The sequence below is a fragment of the Macadamia integrifolia genome, chromosome 4 (assembly GCF_013358625.1).
Source record: "Macadamia integrifolia cultivar HAES 741 chromosome 4, SCU_Mint_v3, whole genome shotgun sequence".
In the NCBI taxonomy this organism is placed as follows: domain Eukaryota; kingdom Viridiplantae; phylum Streptophyta; class Magnoliopsida; order Proteales; family Proteaceae; genus Macadamia; species Macadamia integrifolia.
Window position 1 is genome coordinate 30,340,459 of NC_056560.1, and position 25,806 is coordinate 30,366,264.

The window sequence follows — 25,806 nt, forward strand, 5'->3', positions numbered from 1 at the left end:
GGGGGGGGTGTCAAGTCAAGAAAGAAACATTACATCAACATGAGATTGTTGGTTGAATCTTCAATAATTTTGACAGCCTCTGAATTTTTTTCAGGTTCCAAGACATAAAGCATTTCTGCTGATGCTGCTCTATGCTTCAATGAATCTATAGAGAAAAGAAAAAGGTCAGTAAAAAGAGTAAACACAAATCTTCAACTATGATCATCCACACATGTATGGCAGACAGCTAAAGAATATGGAAGACACCTTTGTGTTTCTCTAAGAAATGGCTATTTGCTTCAATCAGAGATTTCCCATATAAGACTGCAAAAAAGAAGGCACCATGGGATTTTTTGCCGCTTTTGGATAAAAAAATTCTTAAACAACTAGCAAACAGAGGAGAATCCCTATTCCACAAAACAAAACCCAAACTGCATCACCCCTCTCCCCATACCAGAGAAGAACACATAGAAAACCTAGTAAGAGAATAACACAACATTATGGGAGAAAATGATGTGACAAGGAAACCTCAAATCTGGACGCTCTGATACTAAAACACTCCAAATAAGTTTTTCTGAATCAGATGCAGGAGCTGCCATGGATCCCACTTGATGGAAGAAACTTATCTGTAATAATGAGCCCAAAATTAGCATATGGAGAGTTAAGTGCTGACAATTCCAAGGCTATAGGTGACAAAATTCACACCAACTGTAGACTAAAATATAATGTGAAAAGGAAACATCAGAAAAGTAATTAAGCACACAAGGAATAACATACCAAGCATCGATGTGAAGCTGGGTTATCTGCATCCAACCTAAGAAGCCGCTTTACAGCCTGGGGGAAAAAAAGTGTAGTTCCAAGTCCTACATAGTCCCCCGTAAATAAAATATCATTCAACGGATGAAGGGGACTTTCCCTTTTAACCACACACACACACACACACATAAGGAGAAGACTACAAGGGAAAATGAACAGAAGAGGAGCTCAACCCCTGTACCCAAAATTTTCTCTTTCTTTCTTTCTTTCTTTCTTTCTTTCTTTCTTTCTTTCTTCTTCTTCTTCCATTTTTTATTTAGGGTGGGGTGGGGCCGTGGGGGTGGGGGGAGATAAAAATACTTTGAACGTATAGCTACCTGAAAAGCAAGCAAAATCTTCTGCTTCCTCATGTTCACTTCAAAAGAAAGTAGGTGTGTCTCCAAGGACTCCAACGAATGCTTCTGAAGTAGCTGCAAGTATTTTGTAGCTTCTGATAATGGATCTTCAACCTATAACAATGTAGATCGAAACCAAAGAGTACATTATGTTTCCAATAATCGAGCATATGTGCTTGGTATCAGCTCCGTAGAAGGTAAAGTATCATGAATCCTAAACTACCTGCAACAACTTCTCCCCACTGGGATCAGGATCTACTGGTTTGGCATGTTTCTACTGGTTTGGCATGTTGCCGCTTACCAGTCTTAAGAGACACCAGCTGCAATTGATTCCTCTTCATTCTTCTCTTCAGCCTCCTTCAAACAAAAAAGTTTTATAATTAAATGCATTGAAAAGAAAGGTTTCTAAGAACACCCCAAAGAAATGCTAACATACTTTCTTTGCATGGGCTTCTGCTTTTCTCTGCTTTTGTCTCATCTTCTTTTTCTGAGAAGGAAGCAACTTTGACATTTCATCATCTTCTTCAGTTGCCGATTTTGAAGGAGTATCATACAGCATTATATAGCATCTGCATATACACATAAATCAATGTAATTGAAGAGCACTTGGAAACGTAAGAAAGTAGCTAAAGGAAGACATTATAAAACACCACTCAAGTGAATTAATATAAAAAGGGTGCTGATGTCGGTCACTCACTCAGGATGGCAATTAAACCCACCTTTTCTTTACAACATTCCTAACTTCCCATTTCCTTTATGTACATCATTTAAAGTGACAGGGAGAAGAGAATTTTTATTGACAAGGAAAAACCTCAAAATCAAGAGACCTTTCTCCATCCCAAATTTCTAAACCCCCAATCACCCTTGCAGGAAATATGGAAAGAGTGTTCTGTTCCTCCTCTCCAGCAAATTCCATCTCTGGTCACTGCAAATATGAAACATCTCAAGCGAAACCTTGTTCTTCTCAACCATGAAAACTTGGACTAAGAAACTTCAAACCATGTACTTAAATCTAGCGCCACATTTTAAACCGGTGAACCCCATAGTGAACGAAAAATTCATAGAAAAAATGTCTCTGGATCGCATAAAATGGGATTGCTGGTGAATAGAGAGAGAGAGAGAGAGAGATGCAGTTCAGCGTTCTAGAAAGAATCTGGAGCCAAAAAAAAAATACTGCTAACAATCCAGGATCAGTAGACACAGTATTTGGACAGAATAGACGTAAGAGGGAGAATTTAAACCAGTCAAAACTAATGATCAGATTTCAGAAATTGGTGAAATAAGTTTATCCAGAATTCAGAATGATAGATCTGAATTTCAGAAGCTGGAAGATCAACCAATAATGTGGAAAATCAATATGAAAACTAGAAAGGAAGAGAGAGAATATAGAAAATTAGGGAAAGAAGATGGGATACAAGAGATGGCACTTGATTTGCATTAAAATTTAGAACTAAACGAAGAACAAGAGAAAAGCAACCTGATAGATCTGCAATACCAGTCCCGTGTGCAGAGCTCAACAACTCTTGAAAAAACTTTAATTTCTATTTTCAAATCATGTCTAACTAATGGGGGGAGGGGTAATAATTTCAAAACTGACTCATAAAAGGACTACCAATCACACACACACTGGATAAAGTAAATAGACTCAAAATAGGACTCTCAACTCAGCCTTATCCCAACTAAATGGGGTCGGCTACATGGATCATTTTCTCCAATCAGCTCTATTCAAAGCCATACGCATTATTAGACTTAATCTATGCATGTCTTTCCTCACTAATTTTCCTAGTGAGTCATTTTAGGCTTACCGCTAGCTCTTTTAGCTCCTTCAATCTGAATCAAGTCATCTCTTTGTACACTAGCCTTCAAAGGCCTCCGTCACACAAATTCATGCCACCTCAAACGAGTTTGAAATAACCTAGAGGGGGGTGAATAGGTTATACTAGTGGAATTTTAACTCTTTTTGAAGTACTGTCCCAAATGTGATTGTAAATAATAAATGCGGAATAAAATAGAACAAGCACAATCACACAACACCGAGAATTATAGTGGTTCGACAATCTGAGTCTAGTCTACTCCCTACAAGAATCCTCTTGTAAGGTATTCCACTAGTTCTTCCTTTCAGTACGGTAGGTAGGGAAGAAAACATTTACAATCTTTTTATGGATAAGAGTATTCTTACAAATCCCCTTTCAGGCAGAGAGATGCCTTTACAATCTCCTTTGCAGGTAGAGAGGCACCTTACACTCTTTTAAGGATAAGAGGATCCTTACAATCTCTTAAGGATGAGAGGGTCCTTACACAAGCCTAAGTACAGTCTAGACTTAATGTAAAATAGAAAATGAAAAAGTGGAATAAAAGAGGATTACCTCCGGTGTGGTGCAAGTGAAATATGCAATGATGATAGAATGAATGCACCTTTTGAAGTTTTCTTGATGCTTGTAATGTAAATGCCAAGATGTAGATGAAGACTTGTAGATGGCCTTGAGTTCCTCTTGAATGTAAAATGAAGAATTTGAACTCAAGAGATGGTGTAGACCAATTCTCACTTCTAATACTCAAATAATGCTTCTCCAAAGTTGAGATTAATTATTAATTAATGAGTAGCATTAGAGGTATTTGTAGGTGAGCTTAGGAGAACATTTTAGGCAGTAAATCTAACTTAAATGGTCATATTCTAGGTCCACTGGAAAACTGCCATCGGTAGCCGATCGACAGCCAAGAGCCGTTGAGGCACTTCCAGGCAGTCACCGGGACTTTCCTCCGGTCGACTGGCTATGGTCTCAGACAGTTCCGGTCGACCGGGGATTCCAGCCAGTCGACCGCCAACATGACAAACTCTGTTTTAATAGAATGTTGTCATACTGACTAGTCGTCAGTGTTTTGACCATATCTTTTTGGTCCGACCTCGGATTGACTTGAAATCAGTTGCATTGGAATCGTGACTCGATTTCCTACAACTTCCATGAAGGTTTCATCTCCTTATACCGATTCTAATATTACCCAAAATGCCCTTGAATCAGGTTAATGTGGTTTTCACAGAATTTCACTAGAACACATTTTTCCTAATATGTTCCTCACCGAGACTTTCCATACTTGGTCAAGGTCTGCTCCATGGTCATTCAGTATGATGCAATGCACATGCATGTGGTGAGTGCATATATATATATATATACATGTGTGTGTGTGGAAGTTACAAATTACATTAAAAATGACCAATCTATCCTAGTGGTCTTCTTCTTCACTTGAACCTTCCACTCTTTGGCACTTCATCTTCTTTTATTTTTGTTTGCAATTCCAAGTCTTCGAGCTTCATGTCTTGACATCTTGAAGCTTGAATTCTTCTAATACCTTCTTCAAGTATTGATACCAACTTGTTGATACTCCTCATTTGATGACTTCAATCTTCATTTCTTCCTTTCATTCATCAAATTCGATCTTTGATATGAAGTCTCTACAAAACAACACTTGAAGGCAAATTGTAAAATACCTTTATATGTTTGTTATCATCAAACTCAACTATAGTAGTGTGGGTATATCCTTAACAGAGTTTCTCACATAATCATGCATCGGAGCTACTTCTAAATTAACTCTAATTTGTTCATTCCTTATTTTATCTTTTCTAGCTTTACTACTCATCTATCTCAACATCTTCATTTAAGCTAAACTAAGTTTGTCATATGTTGTTTCTTTACTACCCAACATTCAGCTCCATAAATCTTTGCTAGTTGTATAGTTGTCCTATAAAAGTTTCCTTTATGAGTTTAAAGGAATACGCCGATCACACAACACTCTAGATGCACCCCTCCACGTCAGCCACCCTATTTTAATTCTTTGTGCAACATTATCCTCTATTTCTCCTCCTTTATTTATAATTGAACCTATGTACTTAAAATTTCCACTTTGTGCTATCTCCGTATCACCACCTCACTTTCAGTCCTATTGTTACTAAAGTTCCACAGCTTATACTCTGTTTTTTTATCTACTTTAGTCAAAACATTTTGATCCTAAGATCTCCACAATTCCAAATTTACAGTTTTCCTTGCTTTTGCTTCATCCACCAAAACAATATCATCAGCAAGAAGTATAAAAGAATACACTGATGTAGATGCTGATCCTATGTATGGCATACGTTATAGAAGGAAGAAGAAAGGCCAAGATCAGCAGCAGTAGTGCCTATAATAAAGCTAGCCCAAGCTGGCCAAAATTTTGTTCAGTTCTGGTCGAGTATTTCAGCCATCGAACCATCCCTTTTGTGCCCGTCAAACCAGCTATTTTCTCTTCAGTTTTGTCTTCTTATGAATCCCTAGAAGCCCCACCAGCTAGCATCGTTTGGAGAAATCAGCAGCTTCCAGAAAACCTGACTTTCTCTCTATTGATTTCCTTATATAGCTGTACTTTGTCTTTTAGTGTTTGACTTGGTCAAATACAAAGTTGAGTCTTAGGTTTGGTTCTCTAGAAGGATCTAGTATTGTCTTTATTCTTTTCTTCATGAACAAGCTTTGTTCTTTTGGTAGTTTTTAACTTTTAGTTAGGAGTTTCTAATTTCAGTTGTTCCCTAATTAGTTCTTTCTATGTAATTGAGTCCAAGCCTCAACTAATTATAAAGGCCTTTGTATTAGCAGAGACACACATTGATTAATGAAATTTCCAGCAATGTTTGCTGCAATTCTAAGAAAGAATTTCCCTTCAACAGCTGAGATAGCTGTAGGTGAGAGACCTAGGGCTGAGATAGCTGTGGGTGAGAGACCTAGGGCTGTGAGAGACCCACATCTATCCCATGGTTTCCCTCTCTTCCTAATTCTTGTTTGCTAATTGTGAGTGTGATGTAGAGGGAACCCTAGGAAATAAGTCCCTATGCAGGTTGATTAGTTTAGCCACACTAATGTAGGTTAAACTCAGATATGGGTTGGAATGTAAAGGAGGACAGCAACATACATGAGTTACAAACAAAGTTAAAACCAGGAAATCACAGAAGCCATGAGCAATAAAAATCCAAGCGTTAGCATCAACTTAACAGAATCCAATTAAGCAATATGGAAATGGGAACATGTAGCAGTAAATTGTCAATGGTGTGCATGCATTTCAAAGTCCCTAGCAGTAGCAGTTACTAGTTCAGCCCTTAACTTGCAGACTTGCAGTCAATCAATAAGAACCAATAATATCTGTATGCAGAATTTCAGCTAAGGGATAAGTAGTAGCAAACAGAAGGATTCAGCAGGGGTTGGGGCATGTGACCGAGATCATAGATTAAACAAAATAGGCTTATGTTACTGTAGTAACAGCAGGAAAAAAAAAATATTCTAGGATTGGGAAAACAAGAAAGAACAAGAATAAGTAATGAAGTAGAGGAAGGGAGAGGGAGTTAACTTACCTTACTGCTGAGAGAGAAGAAGTGGAAGAGGAATCATCCACGAGAGAAGAGAGAGACGTTTGGGGGGGCGGGGGGGGGGGGGGGAAGAGAAGCTCTTGCGCACAACTGCACTCCTTTTTTCATTCATTAACTTGGGCGTAGGCCTTACAATCTAATTATAAAATAAAACGGTCCTAGTTTAATTAAAAAAAAACAAATTTACTTCCTAAAAAAAGAAACCATAAACTAGCACTCCTTGCGTGCTCAAGTGGGGCCCATGTACAGCTGTCCAAGGAAGTCGATCAAGGAGTTTCCCCACTTGAGTTGAACGCTCAAGTGGGTCCCATGTACAGCTGTCTAAAGAAATCAATCAGGTCCTTGTCCTTTCTTGCGTTGAATGCAAGTGGGGCCCCCTAGTTGATCCTTATCCATCCAGTCACACAGAGCCCAAGCTGGATGGTCTTCTGTGATGCCTCCTCTGGTAAACCCGATAGCTTGGACTGATGTCCCCACCAGAGTGTTTGAGAGTTTTGAGTGTTTAATTGAAGCTTGTTGAAGCCATATTGAAGCCTTGAAGATCAGTTGCTGTTAAGAGTTTGAAGATCAGCAAGTACCCAAAATCGATACAGCTTGTTAGGGTTTTGGTGTGTATCGACCTCGTCAAGATCTCCTCAACCTGCAGTCAGATTCGAGAGCCCTTTTGAGGGTTTGTTCAGGCCCCTAAAAGAGACCTTCAATCCACTTCCCAGGGCCATAAGTGCCTTGGTTTGGTTGCTGCAACTTTCCTACCAATCGGCTACCTGAAACCCAAATTTTCTGTCAAGGGTTCTCTCCTCTGTTTCTGCCTATCTGCAGACCTGCTGTTAGCCATATTTTGAGCTAATATTGAGGCCATCACAGCCCCCACTGGACCCACGTTTGAGGGTCTCTTGAGCCTTGGTTTGCGAATAATCAAATTTCTCTTTATTCAGCCCGTTTCCCAGATTTAGATCTGAACTTGATTTCCAAGTTTGTTTTGGAGTTGATCTCTCCCATAATTGCATGGTATGACTCATTAAGTTTTATTCCTCTATAGTTTTGTTTTTGTTTCTTGTTTTTTGTTTTTTGTTTTCTTTTGTTTTTTGTTTTCTTTTGTTTTTTTTTTTTTTTTTTTTTTTTTGGTGAATAAATAATTCATTACCAAGCGAAAAGGAAAAAAACTTACAGCTTCTAAGAAGGGGAGGGGGAAGAAAGCAAAACCAAAATCAAAGAGTAGGGCTATTCCTGATGGTGGAGCTGGGCAGCTCCCAGGAATTTACAATATAACAGTTTCTAGGGGACGGAGTACAAGCGGAAGAAACCGGAGAAATCTTGGCCCTGACATCAAAGGAGATGGAGCCCAAAACCATATATAGGGAGCGAGAGTTGGAGGTCCATTTCCTATGATTTCTTTCCATCCAGATCTGATTAATTGTTGCGCAGAAGGCGAGTTTCCCCACAATATCACAAATAGACTTTCTCTGAAATGTTATATCCATCCAAATCCAATTCCTACATAATAGAAGAATTCTCCTTTTTACTGACCAGCATTTGGCTAGGATCCCTTTCTAGATAGAGGAAACAGTGCAAGCAAAGAAGAGGTGCTCAATATTCTCCGACTCGTTGCCACAGAGGATACACATAGGATCAGCTGAGATGCCTCTCTGGATGAGGAAAGAATGCGAGGCAAGAAGTTAGTAAAAGCTCTCCAAGCCATGAAGCTTTGTCGGGAGATGTGATGTTTGAACCATATGAGTCCGTACCATGGAGAGCCCGGGCCATGAGTCCTGACAAACTCCCAAGCAGCCTTGACAGAGAAGAGCTTTGAAGAGGATGGCATCTAGAGGATAGAGTCTTGCCTTTGCCACTGACATATTGGAATGACCGGTAAAGAGTTCCATATATCGTAAGCTGGGTCAAAGATTGAGCCGGGGGAGACCAATGGTCAGAAGATAAGATATCAATCACAAGGGCATACTTGGACAAGCCCGAGTTATAGATACTTATGGCACTTATAGTATGATAAAGGATTCCTTCGAGGTGCCAAGGGTCAAGCCAAAGGAAAGTATTGGCCCCATCACTGATCTGGAAGGAGATGGCTGAAGAGATAGAGGGGGGGGGGTAGCAATGATCTTGTGCCACAACCATGATGAATCAGTTGGAATTTTCACTGTCCAAAAAGAGTCGAACCTAAGAGGATTCGAGTACACCCATTCAACCCATATACCATTCTTCTTAGAGATAATCTTCCAAGCTAACTTGATGATACCAGTCAAATTAACATCCTTGATTCTTCTCAAACTTAAAACCCCCTTCTGTTTTAGGAAGAACAAACTAGCTGGTAGGGCGAAGAAATCTGGAACAATCACTTTCTTTCCACAGGAAGGAGACAAAAATGAACTCAAGTTTGGAAATGATGGATTCCGGCAACCCATAGATACCTGACCAGTATATGTTAGAAGCTTGAAGAACGAATTTGATGAGCTCTAATCAGCCCGCAAAAGATAAAAGTTTTCCTTTCCAGAGTTGGAGGCACTTCCTAATGAGGTCAAGCATAGGAGTACAATAATGGGCAGAGAGCCTGGCCGGAATAAGGGGAAGCCCAAGATACTTCACCGGAAGGAGACCAATGCAGAAACCAGTTTGCTTAAGCAGGGAAGCTTTGGCAGAGTCAGAGATATCAGTCAAGAAGATGAGAGACTTTGCAGGGTTGATACAGAGCCCAAACATAGAAGCTAATTGGCTTAAGCATAGCATAATGTTTTCTAAAGATGAAGAATCAACTCCGGAGAAGATCATCAAGTCATCAGTAAAAGTAAGGTGAGTAAGCTTGATAGCCTTACACTTGGGGATGGCAGAAATAAGTTGTTGATCAGTGGCCACTTGCAAACTTCTAAAGAGAACTTCCATGGTGAGGCAAAAGAGATGTAGGGAGAAAGGGGACAACCTTGTCTGATGCCCACAAAAGAAGAGAAGTATCTGGCCGGGCTTCCAATCACCAAGACTGAGAAGCGAGGGGAAGCAATGCAGCGATATATCCAATTAGTGAAAACTGGAGGGAATCACATACTGCTGAAAACCAAGACAATGTAATCCTCTCTTTGGAAGGACCCTTGGCATCCTTTGGGCATCCTTTCTCACCTCGCCTCTCCTAGAGTTATCTACTCTTCTAGCCTTCCCACCAATGCTTTTGTCTCCTCTATTCTCTCTCCCACTGGTTGGTCCCCTCCCTCCTCTCCCCCCTCTTATTGATCTTTGGACCTCCCTCCCCCCCTCTTCCCCCTGGCCATAAAAGAAGAGAAGACAAATGTATCTGGCTCCCCTCCTCTAATGGAACCTTCTCCTCTGCCTCCGCTTGGTCTTTATCCAAACCCCTTCCTCGGTAGTTCCGTGGCACAAGGTAGTTTGGTTCAAAGGCCACATTCTCCGCCATAACTTCACTCTATGGCGATGCCCGTCCAATTATCTTCCCACACAATCCTTCCTCATTCATTGTCATATCCCTGCTAACCCTTTTCGCTGCCTTTGTTCCCAGGGAATAGAGGATATCCCCCACCTCTTCTTCTCCTGCCCTTTCTCCTCCCTCCTCTAAAAAACTGTCCTTTCCAAGTTTTGGACAGCTAGGAGAACCATTCTCCCTTTTGATAGGGAATGGAATTGGACTGATATGACCTTCTCTAGTTCTTCCATTTGTGACTCCGTTGGCAAATTGGATTTTTGTGCTACTGTTAACCACCTCTGGATGGAACGTAATATCCGTAGATGGACCCCCAAATCTCGATCTCCGGATAAGATTTGGAAAGCTGTCTACTTTGATGTCACTTCCAAATCCCAAAACCCTTCAAACCCGTCTTGTCCCCAATTCCCCTAGAAATTCCCACATCATTGCTTTTTGGAACCTTCAGGTTGATCTCATCCATCCCACTTAATGTCTTTTTGGATTTTGGCTTCTTCCCCCCCCCCTTAATGTTGTCCGATGATATGTGATGTTTAATCTTTGTTCCTTTGTTCTTTTGTTTTGCCCCGGGGTTGGCTTTTCCTTGTTGGTTTAAGCCTCCCCCCCCCTTTTTCCCTTGTATATTCTTCTCATTTTGGTAATAAATTATTTATTCATAAAAAAAAAAAAAAAAAGACAATGTAATCCCATCTTAGAGAATTAAAAGCCTTACACATGTCGATCTTCATAAGGGCTGCAGAAGAATGAGATTTTCTATCAAACCCTCTAACAATTTCATGGCATAGGAGAATGTTATCACCAATACTTTTACCGGGGATGAAGGCCAATTGGTTGTTGCTAACAAGAGAGTTAACCACAAGCTTCATTCTGTTTGCAAGGATTTTGCAAATAGAATAAATTTGTCGAGGAGATTGCATAAAGAGATCGGCCTAAATTCATTCATAGCATCAGCTCCCTCTTTCTTAGTGATGAGGCAAAGGAAGGTGTGGCTAATCCCTTCAATTTGGATAGGGTTGAGGAAGAACCTCTTGACTGCCTTGATCATGTCCTCTTTGATGAGATCTTAAAAGGAGGAAAAAAATCCCATACCAAAACCATCAGGACCAAGAGCTTTGCTTGCCTTGTGGGAGTGAATAGCATAAGTAATCTCATCCTTAGTAAGGATAGCCGTGAGAAGATTGGACATGTTGGCTGGAATGGACTTGTTTAAGAGACCATCTGGGATGGAGGAGGCAGGAGCTGGGTCCATCTTAAACAGGTTCTTGAAGTAGTAAACATCAACTCTTTTTATCTCATCCACATTGTGAACCTGATTGCCATCTGGGGTAGTCAACTTGAGAATAGAGTTGAGGTTGTTTCAAGCTTTTAGTAATATGTGAAAATAGCTAGTGTTTGAATCATCAAGCTCCAACCGATTGATCCTAGACTTCTGTCTCATAAAACTCTCTTCGTGCACAAGAGGGTAGAGAGGTTTGCCGCCTTAACTTTCTCGTCAACAGTCAAAGAGAGATTGAGGTGATCAGATTGTAGCTGAATCTGGACAGAGGTGAGCTTGTTCCTACAATCAATAACTTGAGCAGAGATATTCCCAAAGGAGTTAGTATTCCAGGCTTTTAGGGCAACTTTGAAATTGCTCAACCTTCTGGCCAAGGCTAAAAGGGAGGTGGAGAAGGTTTGGACAGGCTTTAGCCAAGCTCCCTTAACAATGCTGGGATAGTCAAGGTGGTTGCACGTCACACCATTGTAATATATAAAACAAGAATAAGGCAAGTTACCCAGTGACTTCGAAGCAGCCATATAAAGACTTCCAGTCTAAAAAAGCATACAAAGGTGGTTGCACGTCACACCATTGCTTTCATTAACACATCAGTTTCAAGGAAACCACATGCTGAGCCTCAAATGTTAGAGGATATTACTTGGATCCAACTTGCAAATGATTGGAGGGTTGAATTGAAGCCTAGTGGAAAAACTCAATATAATTCTATTTACTCCTCCTAAAAACAGAGTTATAAGTATAGACAGGTCAAACGTAGGAGCAACAATGTATAACTGTGGATATAGATTTAAAACAAAAAGAAAAAATGGTGGCACGAATAAATTGGAAAAAATAAACGGCAGTAGCAAAATGGACTATTAAGAAATAAAGATTTCAGCAAGCATGCCCCAAATTTTCATTCCATTGCCATTGAAACGTGAGGAACTTAAACAGAAATCTCTGTGCTATCCAGTAGCCACTTGAAGGAAACTCAATTAACTCAAAGGCCAAGCTCAACTGAAATCAAAGTTTAGAAATAACAGCAAACTATAGTGTACTTGAGCTCCAGGAACTCATTAGCAAACAATTAAGAAGCAACAATCAGACATTCAATTAATCCAAGCACACCAAGCTAGCAAAATAGCAGCACGAAATCTAGGTAATCAATGAAAAAACGAGCTGCTAGGATGGATTACTGAAACAGTAAATGCAAGTATGATCACTTCTGATGATTCTAGTAAAGCGGATATCGAAATGAATAGGCAATGGAACTTACAACAATGAGCTTGAAGAGATTAGCCTCCTTGGGTGGAAGCGAAGCCCCCATTTTTCTCGGGAATTTGCAGACGAAGAAAGAGGGAGAGAGGAGAGATGCGTAGGATAAGATTATGAATGCGCAGATTTAGGGCTGCGCCAAGTCGCCTAGTCGCCATCCGAAGACGAAACGGTGTATATCCCCCGTGTTTGCTTTATTGAGTCCATGCCTTTATTTATTTTTGGGGCATGAAGAGGTCGCTATCTTGTGTAGGCCCTGCACCAGCGTGAGGGTCACAAAGGATCAAGATCCTCTCCAATGACTGCACCCTCAACGCCTCTCTAACGATCCAACACATGGGGTGTGTTCAAGTCTTTTCAACCTTTGAATGAATTGTTGGAGGATCATTAGTGTTGAAGAGGATCCCAATCTGATCACAAGTGGAGACATTATTAATGAGGATGGAATTTTGTAATTTCATAATGGGTGGAAATGTGATTTTACACACAATTGCGTTTAGGTGCAATGTCCATGCCACCTCATAGTGTTATTTTTTCCCTTATTTTTATTATGGTAAGGGTTCGTTACAACGTCATCAGTTGCAGTTTTGCACTAAAAAGTGTGGATTGTTATGAATCATCCAACAAAGGTGCGCATTTAATGAGAGAGGATGTGGGGTCTATGAGTGAAATTTGAAAAGACATGCACAAGAATATGCGTACTATTGTGTTACACTTCTTTTTAGCCACTCGAAGAACCTCAGATTTGATTGGGCGTCATCAATTAAAAAAAAAAATAAATGAATAATAATAATAATAATAATAACAAAACCCTTTGATAAGAGGCTCTCATTGGTTCGATTTCAATTTCGCATTCAGGGGTGATTTCAAGAAATTAGGGTGTTTGGTATGATTTTTATACCCTATTTATGGAAAATAAAATGTAATTGAGGCTGATGGCTATTTCGGGATCATTTCTATTAACACTAAAATTACTTCTCTCTCTCTGTCTCTCTAGAAAATAGTAAAGAAAAACAACATTTTAGAATACATGACACATACCTAACATAAGCATGCAAGGATAAAATAGAAATGGGTAAGATAGTATTTAAGTTATTCTCATTCTTAATCAAACTAAGATATAATACCACAATAAGCGTAACTTGAAAACCCTTAGTGAGAGAAACATCCATTATACTTTCTCCCTCACAGTACCAATAAATTCACTGCTATAAAATTAAGTCCATTTTTCATAAATATGGGAGTATGATGACCAATGAGCAGATCATAAAACATATAGCTCATTTTTTAAATAATATTATTTAATATAAAATATATATTGGTAGATAGCCGATATCTTATCATAGTCTATCGTAATAAGCTTGTGCTGATCTATAGTGGTGCATCAAATAAACAACCGGCACTTATTATAATCAACCATAATCAGTCAATCTTCTTACATGGATCATTGGGTTCGTCATTGCTTAGAACTTCTTTCGTTTCATTAGTAAGAGTATCTATTTGTTTGGACCCCTACTGCTCCTGAAACCTTCTCTATATCATGAACATATAGACTTGCCACTACTATTAACATTAGAATATTAATCCCATTTGGCAGAAAATTTGGTATTTAAATATTGCTCTAAGGCAATGTTTGGTAGCCAAGAGAAGAAAAGAAAAGAAAATAACTTATTTCTTGGTTTAGAATTTTCTCTTTGTACTTAGTATGTCCTCGTCCAAGAGAAGATTCAGTTTTTGAATTTTAAAATTCCCCTTAGGAATTGTGAAGTTTTCTTTTACTCAAAAAAGAAAAGAAAAAAAAAATCTTGCCAAAAACACAAGAAAACATAAAAACTTTTATTTTCTTCTCTTCTAATGGTAACCAAACATACATACTTCTTTTATTTTCTCACCGTTTCATTTATTTTCTTCTTTTTCTTTTTCTTTCTTTTCTATATTTTTTTCTTTTCTTTTCTTTTCTTTTCTTCTCTTGACTACCAAACATAGCCTATGGGTATGTTCTATGTTATGATAACAGAAAACTCATGCTGGATCGAATTCCCCACTCTGGGCTTCTTAAAAGTTTGGGTGGGGTTCAACATCAATGATATCTGCCCCTGATGATTAGAATGTTAGTTCTAATCATCTCTTTCTCAACTGTAATCTGGCCCAAGCTCTATGGCGATCTGTGGGTCTTCCTTATACTACTAACATGAATCTGTCTATTGCTTACAAGGATGCTTGTTTTTCTAACATTCAGCCCAGTGCTTTTCACCTAAGAAGAAGATAGACCTCCTTGGAAGATATCTATATGCAGCATCAATGCAATTCAGTTCGACTTGGGCAGGACCTCCATATAGCTTGCAAGCCACCTCCACATTATTTTATTAAAATGAATTTCACCTCCACATGGACCCAGACACACACCCCAACACATGGGCACATACCCCAGGTCCTCCCAGCTATCAGATGCTGGGTTGGGCTCTCAATGCGGTGGAGAGGAATTTTTCCAAGTGGTGGCCAGAAATTGGATTATTCATATTGCAACATACGCCGTTGGGTTTGGGTTTGGGTTTGGGTTTGGTCGCATTAAGATCAACTCAAGCACAATCTGAACTAAACATTAGAATCACCAACAGTTTACCAATGAAAGGATCTTTTCAAAACAAAACATAAGCCGACCATCCATAAATTCAACCAAAACCACCTCTCTTTTTTAGAAAAACACAGCTATGATACACACAAATACAGAACCTTCTTAGCCAATCTAAGGTCCACTTTACATGGAAAAATGAATGAACTACTAAACCTGATGAATGGCTTTTTATGGAGAATGGCTATACAACAAATTCACTCAAAACCACCTCACTTCTCTAGGAAAAAATTTACGCATATGATACACAAGCCTTTCAGGTTCTCTTTACATGGGAAAATGTATGAACTGTGAACTGTGGATTCTCTTTCTCTGAATTTTTCTATAAGAAGCCGATAAGGATCAAGATAAAGATAAAAAAAAAAGACAACAGAAGTTGAGAATGTACACTAGACTATACAAATTAGTACAGAGATGATGCTCCAATAATTGCCAGGTTGTCAGACAAAAGCTTTTTTCATAATGATTTGTCATGGTAGCTGATCCTGCTTGCCATTTGAGTAGGGTGTGATTGAAGCAGGGGGTCTACCAATGGCTGGTTGTGCAGGCGGGGCCGTAAGGGCATAAGTGAACCTGGATGAAGAATTCTCCATGAGACCTGCGACTCCAGCAGCAGCAGATTGAGCATTCGAAGGAAGGAAAAGGTCATGCCTCTGATCCTTATAAGCACCCCAAACCTGCAATAAAGAGAAGGCAACCACAACTTAGGCATAGGTTCCTATAGTTGCTGTTCGGTAACAAAGCTGTTTATAATGTTTGATTGATAATATTTTCTACTTTAAGAAACAGGTAGACCCAGAAACCAATCCTTAAAATGGGTAAGAGCAAAATGAAACAAACAAAATAAAAATACAAGACAACTACTATGAAATATTCCTGCCCCCAACAACAACAACAACATCCAAAACCTTATCCCAACTTAATGAGGTCGGTTACATGGGGATTCCAAGCAAGGACAAGTGCAAGGATCCATGCAAAAGACTGATGGGTTATGGCTAATTATAGTAAGTGCCGGCTGTCAACCTGACGCACCACTACAAATCAGCCATAGACTTATAACGATAGACTATAATAAGGTACCGGCTGTCTACCTCACATACCATATAGATCGGTCAAGCCAAAATGTATTACATGCATTACGTCCACCACCAAGATAATCCATCACCCAACTACTTTCATGAAATGAGGAATGAGATAACGAATTCTTGATAGCCCAGCTAAGCACGAAAGTAACAACTCGAACACACAACTCCACATTGAAAACTATGTAATCACATAACTCCACATTAAAACTAGATACGCACGCACAACTCCACATTAAAAACTAGAAATGCAATCCACAACTCGAGCTGGAGGTATCTATGAATAGCGGTTCAATGCACCAGCATAAAGCCCACCACCACAAGCAAACCAATTGCAACTCACATGCGTTATGTCCACCACCAAGACAATCCACCACCAGACCTACTACAGTGTAACAAGGTTTTGGTAGAAGAAAGCCCGGTAGCCCCATCGAGCAAAAAAATATTCATGCCCCCGAAACAAATATATTACAGCACCCCTTTGGCATGGTAATCTGCAAAGTTGTTTCAGACCCAGAAATCCATTGGAATGTGATATTCCAAAAGGAACAACCAATTGGATAAGCCTAATTTAAATCCACCTGATTACAACCTGAAAAGAATCATGCCTGATTAAAAAGTTGCCAAACCAAGGTGATGGAAAACCTCAGGCCCTCAAGAAGAGCCCAATATCACTGCTCTCACAACCCTCTGTCTACCTAGAGGGCAGAGACTCAAATGAGTTTAACCTATATCACCCAACCACCCAACTTTGAAACACAGCACTACTGAAGAGCCACCGAAACCTATATCACCCAATTCTGAAAACACAGTAGTACTGAAGAGTCACCGAAACATCCTATGAGTAAGTACGAAAATTTTATGCATATCAATGATTGTTTTAGACATATGCCACTATTTTCACATAGATACCCCTCACACGCTTTTCCCACCCTTAAATCAGCAGCTCCAAAGAACTGTTTGCCAGATGCTCTTGAAATTCTCCTCCACACTACACCGTATGACCACCACAAGTAGAAATCTTGTGTGCTAGCTTTCAACTCTCTACTAGTAGCATAAAGATCTGACAAAGGTACAGATAGCCTCTGAAGATGACCAGCTGACTCAGACAAGAAAGGCAACCAGACCTAATGTAGAACTAGAATCACAAGTGATCCTAATCCCAGGCAGGAACTGAAATTCTGGCTGAATAGAGAAGATGTCCTCCAATAGGCTTGGTTCTAGCTCTCAAACACTCTCTCACAGAAAACAAATAAAAGAAAAATATGAAAAGAAAAAGATTTCAATTGAGGGTTGGGAAGGGAGAAGAAGAACTAGTGAATGGGCATCTCACCATCATATTTAGGCATCTCACCCAACTGCATCTCATAGTTTTCAAGCACAAAGCTTTTTCTTTTTTTTTTATTCATAAATTCGTGTTCAATGTTGTAGGCCCCTTACAAACTTATATAGAAGACTCAAAACTGACTCAAACACTAAAAAGGAAAGGCCTAAACCAAGGAAACTGAAATAACAAAGGAAATAGACTCAAAATAGGACTCTAACTAAACTAACGAATTAAATCTCGTTTTCCTACTTTCTCCCCATATTCTAGGCCCATTAAAGTAGCCCAATACAAAGAAAATCCATAGGATCAAAGGCCCAACACATATATAACCCAACCCAAGGCTTACTTGCAATAAAATAAACCCATTAAGTGACTTATCTGCATCAATTCGCCCTCTCTTGGAAAAAATTCATCCTTGAATTTTGTAGAGTGTGATGGTGATTAGAGCATGGTGCACGTACCTCTTCCAGCCCTAGAAAAGTTCAGGTAGCTCTTTGATTATAAGGATTGTAGTCTAGAATGTGAGGAGCTCGATCTTCTAGATACTTTAATGGAATGACAAACTCCACATGCTCAGCTTCAATAATCTCAGATGTATCCATGGGATCATCCACATGAATGCCTTTAACCACTGTGTTCTTGACCTTAACAATTTCAACCTTAAGCTCCTTAGGATCTTCCTTTTGGTTGTTCACAATTATCACAGTTGTTGTAGTGTCAAGTTCCTTAGTCTCAACCTCATTGTCCATTGTGGCAACCTTGTTGCTTTCGAATTCTTCCACATGAGTCTCGTTGATGGGAACATCAATGACTAGCTCTTTCTTGACAATATGAATTGCTGGAATTTCGTCCACACTAACCTCAACTTCAGGTTTAGATGTTTTGGTTGGAGGTGTCATCTCTTGTTGCTCCTTTGCATATTTTTGCACAAGAGTGCCCAAGTGGTCTACCAATTATTTATGACTCTTGCAACCTGTAGGGGTCTTTTGGAGACCTGTAGATGTATTCTGATGGAAATCTTACGAAGGGAAGAGCCTTCTTTGGATATATGCAGGGAGGTATTGTGTCGCTAACTAGTACTTCATCTCTTCCCAAGTCCTAGGCTCATGTCCTCGAACTCGGAGTCACTTTTCATGGACTCTCCACCATTCTCTAGAACAACCAATCAACCTGGAGTAAACAAATCGAAGCTTTCGTCTCTGTCAAGTTATAGTAGTCAAAAAATTCCTCCAGAGAATCTAGCCAATCAAGGAGGTAGCACGTATCCCTTTGTCCAACAAAATAACGAACTTCTAGAACCATCTTCGGTTAGGCTCTGATACCAAATAATGTAGAACTAGAATCACAAGTGATCCTAATCCCGGGCAGGATCTGAAATTTTGACTGAATAGAGAAGATGTCCTCTAATAGGCTTTGTTCTAGCTCTCAAACACTCTCTCACAACAAACAAATAAAAGGTAAATATGAAAAGAAAGAGAATTCGATGGAGGGCTGAGAAGGGGGAAGAAGAACTAGTGAATGGGCATCTCACCCTCAGATTTAGACGCTCACAGTTTTTAAGCACAAAGCTTTCTCTTTTTTTTTTTTTTTATTCATAAATTCGTGTTCAATGTTGTAGGCCCTTACAAACTTATATAGAATACTCAAAACTGACTCAAACGCTAAAAAGAAATGCCTAACCCAATCCTTAACTAATTGGGAAAACTAAACTGACTATAAAACTGAAATAACAAAGGAAATAGACGCAAAATAGGACTTTAACTAAACTAATGAATTAAATTCCGTTTTCCTACTTTCTACCCCTATTCTAGGCCCATTAAAGAGGTCAATTACATAGAAAACTTATGGGATCAAAGGCCCAACACATACATAACCCAACCCGAGGCTTACTTGTAATAAAATAAGCCCATTAAGTGACTTATCTGCATCAAGACCACATCCATAGATTAGCATCTCAAGCAGAAATGTTGAACAAAGATTTGAGAGGTACCATTCCTTCCTGTGCATCCTATCATCTTATTCCCAGTGTCAAAGTGTCATCCATTTCATGGAAATTCTAAGCAATATGGCTTTGACTTTGGGTGCTTTAGATTCTAAACCAGGTACAAAGGAAATTGGATATCCCTGTAACTCTACCTACTGCTCTAAAGAAGCTGTTGGTGAAAATGCACATCTGGAATTGGCTTCCCGTCGACAAGCTATCAATGGATAAGAAGCAACAGATTCTGAAGTGAAAACAACATTCCTATTAGAAGATTTGCTCAAGGTGTCTGACCACAAACCTCTTTATATCAAATGGTTTACAATGCAAAACCATGAAGATTTTTCAGACCTCATTTTGTTTTTCTTCACAGCTATTAAACATTCAAAAACTCCTTTCTGTGGGCAAGCAACACTAGAAATTAATGTAAAACACTCTCAACATAATGATACAAATAATAACCTAAGCACTCATATGCATGCTATTCCTTTCCCGTTGACAAGCTATCCATGGATAGGAAGCAACAGATTTTGAAGCGAAAGCAACATTCCTATTAGAAGATTTGCACAAGGTGTCTGACCATACCAACAACAAACTCAGCCTTATTTCAACTTAATGGGGTCGAGTGATGTAGTTAGGCGTGGGAAATTTTGGAAGTAATTTAGTAGTTTGATTTGCTTTCCTTAATTGTTAGTGTAGGGTGTGGTCAAGTTAGGAGGAAGATTGGATTTTTATTTCAGTTGCTATCTAGGTTAGTTTCCATTTTTAATTAGCTTCCAATGTTATGCTTTTATTTTTCTTTATATAGCCATATAATGGAGACGAATTTGGATTCTGGAGAATTAAAACTTGGTTGAGATTTTTTTTGGGGTGTGAAACCATGGCTGCCGTGGGTGATTCTCTTCTTCCCCCTTTTCTAATATTTTCTCTCTATTTCTGATATTTCTCTTCTCTTCTTTTCCTTTCTTATCCTCTCTTTCTTTTTTGGTTGTCTCTCCCAGCCTCTGTTTCTGGGCTGTATTTGCAGCACCAAATATGTGAGTTTTTTTTTTTTTGGATGATAAATAATTCATTACCAGAAGAGAAGACTATACAAGGGAGGGAAAAAAGGGGGGGGGTGTAGGCCGAAGCCAGTAAAAAGCAAGGCCAAAAGGCCAAGCACTAGGCTAAGCTAAAACAAAATAGAAAATACATAACAAAAACAAAAGACCAGCGAGAAAAAAACATCCTCAATGGCCAGCAACCTGGGGGGGAGGGAGAGCCAGCATCCGAAAAGACCTCAAGAGGGGTGGATGATATCCACCTGAAGGTTCCATGCATCAATGAGGTGGGAGTTTCTAGGGGTGTATTTGACTGGGCAAGACAAGAGGGAGGAGGTTTTGGACCTAACATCAAAGTAGACAGCTTTCCAAATCTTATCCAGGGATCGAGATTTGGGGGTCTATCTACGGATGTTACGCTCCATCCAGAGGTGATTAATGGTGGCACAAAAAGCAAGCTTGCCAACGGTGTTGCAAATGGAGGAACCAAAGAAGCTGAGAAGGTCATATCTATCCAGATCCACTCCCTGTCGAAAGGGAGGATGGATCTTCTGGTCCGCCAACATTTGGATAAGACAACTTTCCAGATGCGGGAAGAAAAGGGGAAAGAGAAGAAAAGATGGGGAATATCTTCAATGCCATTCGGACAGAGACAGCAGGCAGGGTTGACTAGAGTGTGGCGATGAAGGAGAAAAGATTGGGTGGGAAGGCATTTGGTTAGGCATTGCCATAGGGTGAAGCTATGGCGAGGAATGTGGCTTTTGAACCAGACAACCTTGTGCCAAGGGGTACGAAGGAAGGACCAAGCGGAGGCAGAAGAAAAGGTTCCAGTAGGGGAGGGGAGCCAAATGCATTTGTCCCCCCTACCTCTGTGACCCAGGGGGAGGGGAGAGGAGAGTCCAGAGGTCGAGGAGGGGAGGGGGAGACCAGCCGGAAGGGGAGAGGATGGAAGAGACTGTGGCATTAGAAGAAAGGCTAGAAGAGTGGATGATTCTAGGGGAGATAAGGTGAGAGAGGATGCCTGAAGGATGCCAAGGGTCATTCCAAAGAGAGATCGAATAACCATTCCCAATGACCAAGGAGATAGCCAGGAGAGCAACATTTCTATGGTTAAAAATCTTCCTCCAGATCTAGGAGGCATCGGAAATGGAAGGGGTGGTCCAGAGGGAGTTAGCTTTGCGCAGACCCGAGTAGATCCAGTTAACCCATATGCTTTTGTGCTTTGACACAACCTTCCCGATTAGCTTGAGAATAGCAGCAGAGTTGATTGTTTTGATTCTTCTAATCCCAAGACCACTTTCTTCTTTAGGAAGGCAAACCTTTTCCCAACTAAGGGGTCTTAGGAATTTAGAGGAATCCGAGCCATTCCAGAGGATGGAGCAGAGGAGTCTTTCATAGGATTTGATGATGGAAGTTGGAAGGAAAAAGGTGCCAGTCCAGTAGAGGTGCAAAGACTGAAGGACCGATCTGATTAAGCTAAAGCGACCAGCAAAAGAGAGAAGCTTGCCTTTCCAGAGCTGGAGCTTTTTCCTGAGATTGTCTAGCATGGGGGCATAATGATGGGCCGCAAGCCTGGAGGTAATAAGGGGAAGACCTAAGTATTTCACTGGCAATGAACCAAGAGGACTACCAAAGAGGCCAGAGAGGGAGGCTCGGACCTCTGGGGCGACGCCGGAAATAAAAATATTGGACTTGAGGATATTTATGCTGAGATTCGAAAAGGATTCAAAGGAATGAAGGGTGGACATGATAGTGGAGATAGAGAGGGGATCAGGTTTGGAGAAGATCATGATGTTGTCGACAAATGCAAGATGAGAAAGGAGAGATTTGCATTTGGGAATGGGAGAAATGAGGTGGAGGTTAGTTGCAGATTGGATGGAGCGGGAAAGGACTTCCAAAGAAAGAGAGAAAAGAAGGGGGGAGGGGACATCCTTGGCGGATGCCACAACTCGATGGGAAGTGTCCCGTCGGGCTCCTATTCACCAAAATGGAGAAGCGGGGGGAGGAGATGCAGATCAGAATCCAGTGGACAAAGGAAGGAGGGAATGCCATTTGAAGAAGCACAGTAGAAATGAAATCCCAACTAATGGTGTCAAAAGCTTTATGGATGCCAATCTTAAGGAGAGCCGCAGGGGAATGGGACTTATGGTCAAAACCGCAAACTATCTCATGACAGAGCATGATGTTATCAGCGATACTCCTACAAGCAATGAAGGCCGATTGGTTAGGACAACTAGGGAGTCAATGACTTTTTTAATCCTGTTGGCAACGACTTTGACCACAAACTTATAGAGGTTACATAGAGAAATGGGCATGAAGTCATTCATGGAGACTGCACCTTCCGTTTTAGGGATGAGACAAAAGAAGGTGTGATTGATCCCCAATAATTTGATTAGGGTTGAAGAAGAAGCTCTGAATTGCATAAATAAGGTCATTTCCGATGGTATTCCAGCAAGCGGAGAAGAAGCCCATACTGAAGCCATCCGGGCCCGGGGCTTTGTTAGATTTGCGGGAAAGGATGGCTGAGATTATTTCCTCCTTGCTGGGAATGGATTGAAGGAAAGGTATAAAATCAGAGGGCACCGATTTGTTGAGGAGATTCGGGGGGATGGGGGTGAGAGGGAAAGGGTGAGGGCGGAAGAGTCTCTGAAAATGAGAAATGGCTTCAGTCTTGATGAGATTTGAGGTGAAGAGGTCAGCCCCAGAAGAGGAGACAAGCATCAGGATGGAGTTGGCATTATTCCTTACTTTGAGAGAGCGATGGAAGTAACCCGAGTTGGAATCCCCAAGCTCAAGCCATTTGATACGGGCTTTTTGGCGCAAGAAGCTTTCTTCCTGGTCTAATACCAAGGCTAAATCAGAAGAGGTAGATTTCTCTTCCTCAGCAAGAATAGGGTTGTGGAGATCCTGTTAGATTTTGGATTGAATGGAGTGAAGCTTTTCCCGAGCATAAGAGACCCGAGAGGTGATGTTCCCGACTGTGGAAGAGTTCTAAAGCTTTAAAGCAATTTTCACTCTTGAGTCTAGAGGCAAAAGAGAGGAGGAGAGGGGAAGAGGAACGAGGGGTGTGGCTATGCCAAGCACTAAAGACAAGGGAGTGAAAATCCAGGTGGAAAATCCACATGTCAAAGAATTTGAAAGGTTTAGGGCCGAAGGAGCGGAAGGGGAAAACATGGAGGGAGATGGGGCAGTGATTAGAGATCCCCAGAAGACCGAAGGTGGCATGAGAAGAGGGGAAAGAGTTGAGCCAGGCTTTATTTACAAGGACTCAATCTAGCTTACAAGCCACACGGAGGTTACCAGATCTTTTGTTGTGCCAAGTGAGCTTGACACCGGGCCATCTGAGATAAGTAAGATTAAGGTCATCAATGCAGTTATTAAAGGTGTCAACAGCCTGAGAATCAATGGGGTTGCCGCCTTGCTTCTCATGGTTGAACTGGATAACATTGAAGTCTCCAAAGATGCCCCAAGGGCTAGGGCTAAGGGTGTTGGCAAAGGAAAGAAGGTTGTCCCAAAGAGAGGACCAGAGGGAGGCTTGGTTGTGGGCATAAACAATTGAGAGGGAGCAGATGAAAGGGCTGGAGTGATGAGAGATAGAGATGTGGATAACTTGGGCCAAGGAAGAGAGGTTGGTTATGGTAAGGAAGGCTAGGTCCCAGAGAATCCAGATTCTCCCATTCAGGTTATGGGTATAATTGGAGAGGAAGGACCAATTGGGGGCGATTGAGGAAGCAATATGAGTCGCATTGACCCCAAGGACCCTAGTTTCTAAAAGGCAACAGAGATTGAACTGGGAGGAACGAATAAGGGCTTTAATTTCTGCTTGTTTAGCCGAAGAATTGAGACCTCGGACATTCCAAATGGTCTAAGGAATCATTGAAAACTAGTAGAAGTGTGCATCGGACGCTTGGATGAGCAGCGGGGGGTAATGTAGAGATCAGTGGAGGGGGGCTTAGTGGCTATAGCCGATGACAGGGGTGGTGGTAGAGGTAGATGAAGCTCTAGTGTTATTGGATGGGTTTTTTTGTTTTTGCTTCCAGGGATGGGGGTGGAGGGATGGTTGTGGTTAGCCGGTTGTGTTGGCTGGTGTGAGGCTGGTGTCTCATCCAAGGCAAGGTGCAACAAGGTACTCCGAATGGTCTGTCTAGATGTGCTTGAGTTGCCAAATTGATTTGGAGTCACAGCTGATGCGCCATTGGGGGTGGAGTTTGGTCCGGAGGTCGGGAGACTTGAGCTCATCGACAGAGCTTCAGAGTTGATGTCGCCATTTGCTAGGGAGCAATTCTGAACAGTTGGGAGTGCAACAGGGCCATCAGATTGGTTGATCAAACTAAGAGGAGTGATCACCCCCGTGAGCAGAGCTGAAGTCGAACGGGGGCCCGAGGAAGCTGGGGAACAATCGGAGGGGTTAATGGGGCCTGTAGAGGCCAAACAGGTGAGTTGATCTCCTTCATAACCAAAGCTATTGGTTCGAGACTTGGAGGAGCAGCAGCAAGCCCTAAGGCGATTCAGATATTTGAATTTGAGGTCGAAAGAACTTCTGGTTTGTGAGTTCCACAGCAGCCAGAACTGATATTCACCTACCGCCAGATTTGGTTCAGGTCCACCAATCGCTTTCGTTGAAGGTTCTTTCAGGCTGAGTCTTCGTGTTCTTGGGAGGGCAGGTTGTGGCGATTATTTGCTTGAAATATTAGACCAAGCTGTGACAGAATCAAGGGTGATGCGGATCCGAGGGAATCAGATCGCTTCGGGGCCCACAATTAACAATTAAAACAGTTCTCAAAGAAGTAGGGGCAATTTTGTTATTTCTGGTACAATTTAGGAATCTTTTGAGTGAAATGAGTGATTAAGGTCTTAACAGGAATTAAATCTAAAGAGGACCAATTCTGGAAATAAAGAAAGTAGTGGGGTTAAACTGAAATAACAATTGGAAGAGAAGGAGTATTCTGAAATTACCAAAGATAAAGGAAATAATAGAACATAGGTTTAAGAAAGAAGGGGTTTACTGTAAATATAATTAATTAAGGAACTTAAGAATAAAAGGAGAAGGTCATCTTCTTCCTTCTCACGCTACTAACCAGATGGCGGAAACCTCAGAACCGTGTGGAAGAGGAAGCTGCTTCAGTTCTTCTCGAAAAAGCCAGAAATTCCAGGTGAAGGCTGGAAACCTTTTGGCCTCTTGATTCCAAGAGGAAAACACTTCAAAACAGCAATCAAAGGGGATCAGCACCTGCTGAAATCAGATCTGGCGGTAGCTTC

General features: G+C 40.8%; 2 protein-coding genes across 8 annotated transcripts in view; both read right to left on the minus strand.

Moving 5' to 3' along the window:
• Positions 1-12,689, minus strand: part of LOC122077351 (N-terminal acetyltransferase A complex auxiliary subunit NAA15-like) — a 14,842-nt gene extending 2,153 nt beyond the window's left edge. The window contains exons 1-8 of one of the 4 annotated variants that reach the window (XR_006139775.1): positions 12,487-12,689; positions 1,567-1,699; positions 1,432-1,487; positions 1,113-1,244; positions 757-842; positions 508-605; positions 247-303; positions 34-145 (exon numbers count right to left, since the gene is read on the minus strand). Coding sequence is in view for 1 of the 4 variants with exons in the window: in XM_042643274.1 (XP_042499208.1) it covers positions 34-113 (80 nt within the window). In the remaining 3 variants the exon portion in view is untranslated. The other 3 variants (XR_006139774.1, XR_006139773.1, XM_042643274.1) reach the window with 3 other exon arrangements.
• A 2,467-nt stretch (positions 12,690-15,156) lies between these two features.
• Positions 15,157-25,806, minus strand: part of LOC122077209 (dnaJ homolog subfamily C GRV2-like) — a 65,556-nt gene continuing 54,906 nt past the window's right edge. For 3 of the 4 annotated variants that reach the window (XM_042643075.1, XM_042643073.1, XM_042643074.1), the window contains one exon: positions 15,157-15,794. In XM_042643075.1, the coding sequence (XP_042499009.1) occupies positions 15,588-15,794 (207 nt within the window). In that variant the 3' untranslated portion in view covers positions 15,157-15,587. The remainder of the gene's footprint in view (positions 15,795-25,806) is intronic. The other variant, XM_042643077.1, reaches the window with a different exon arrangement.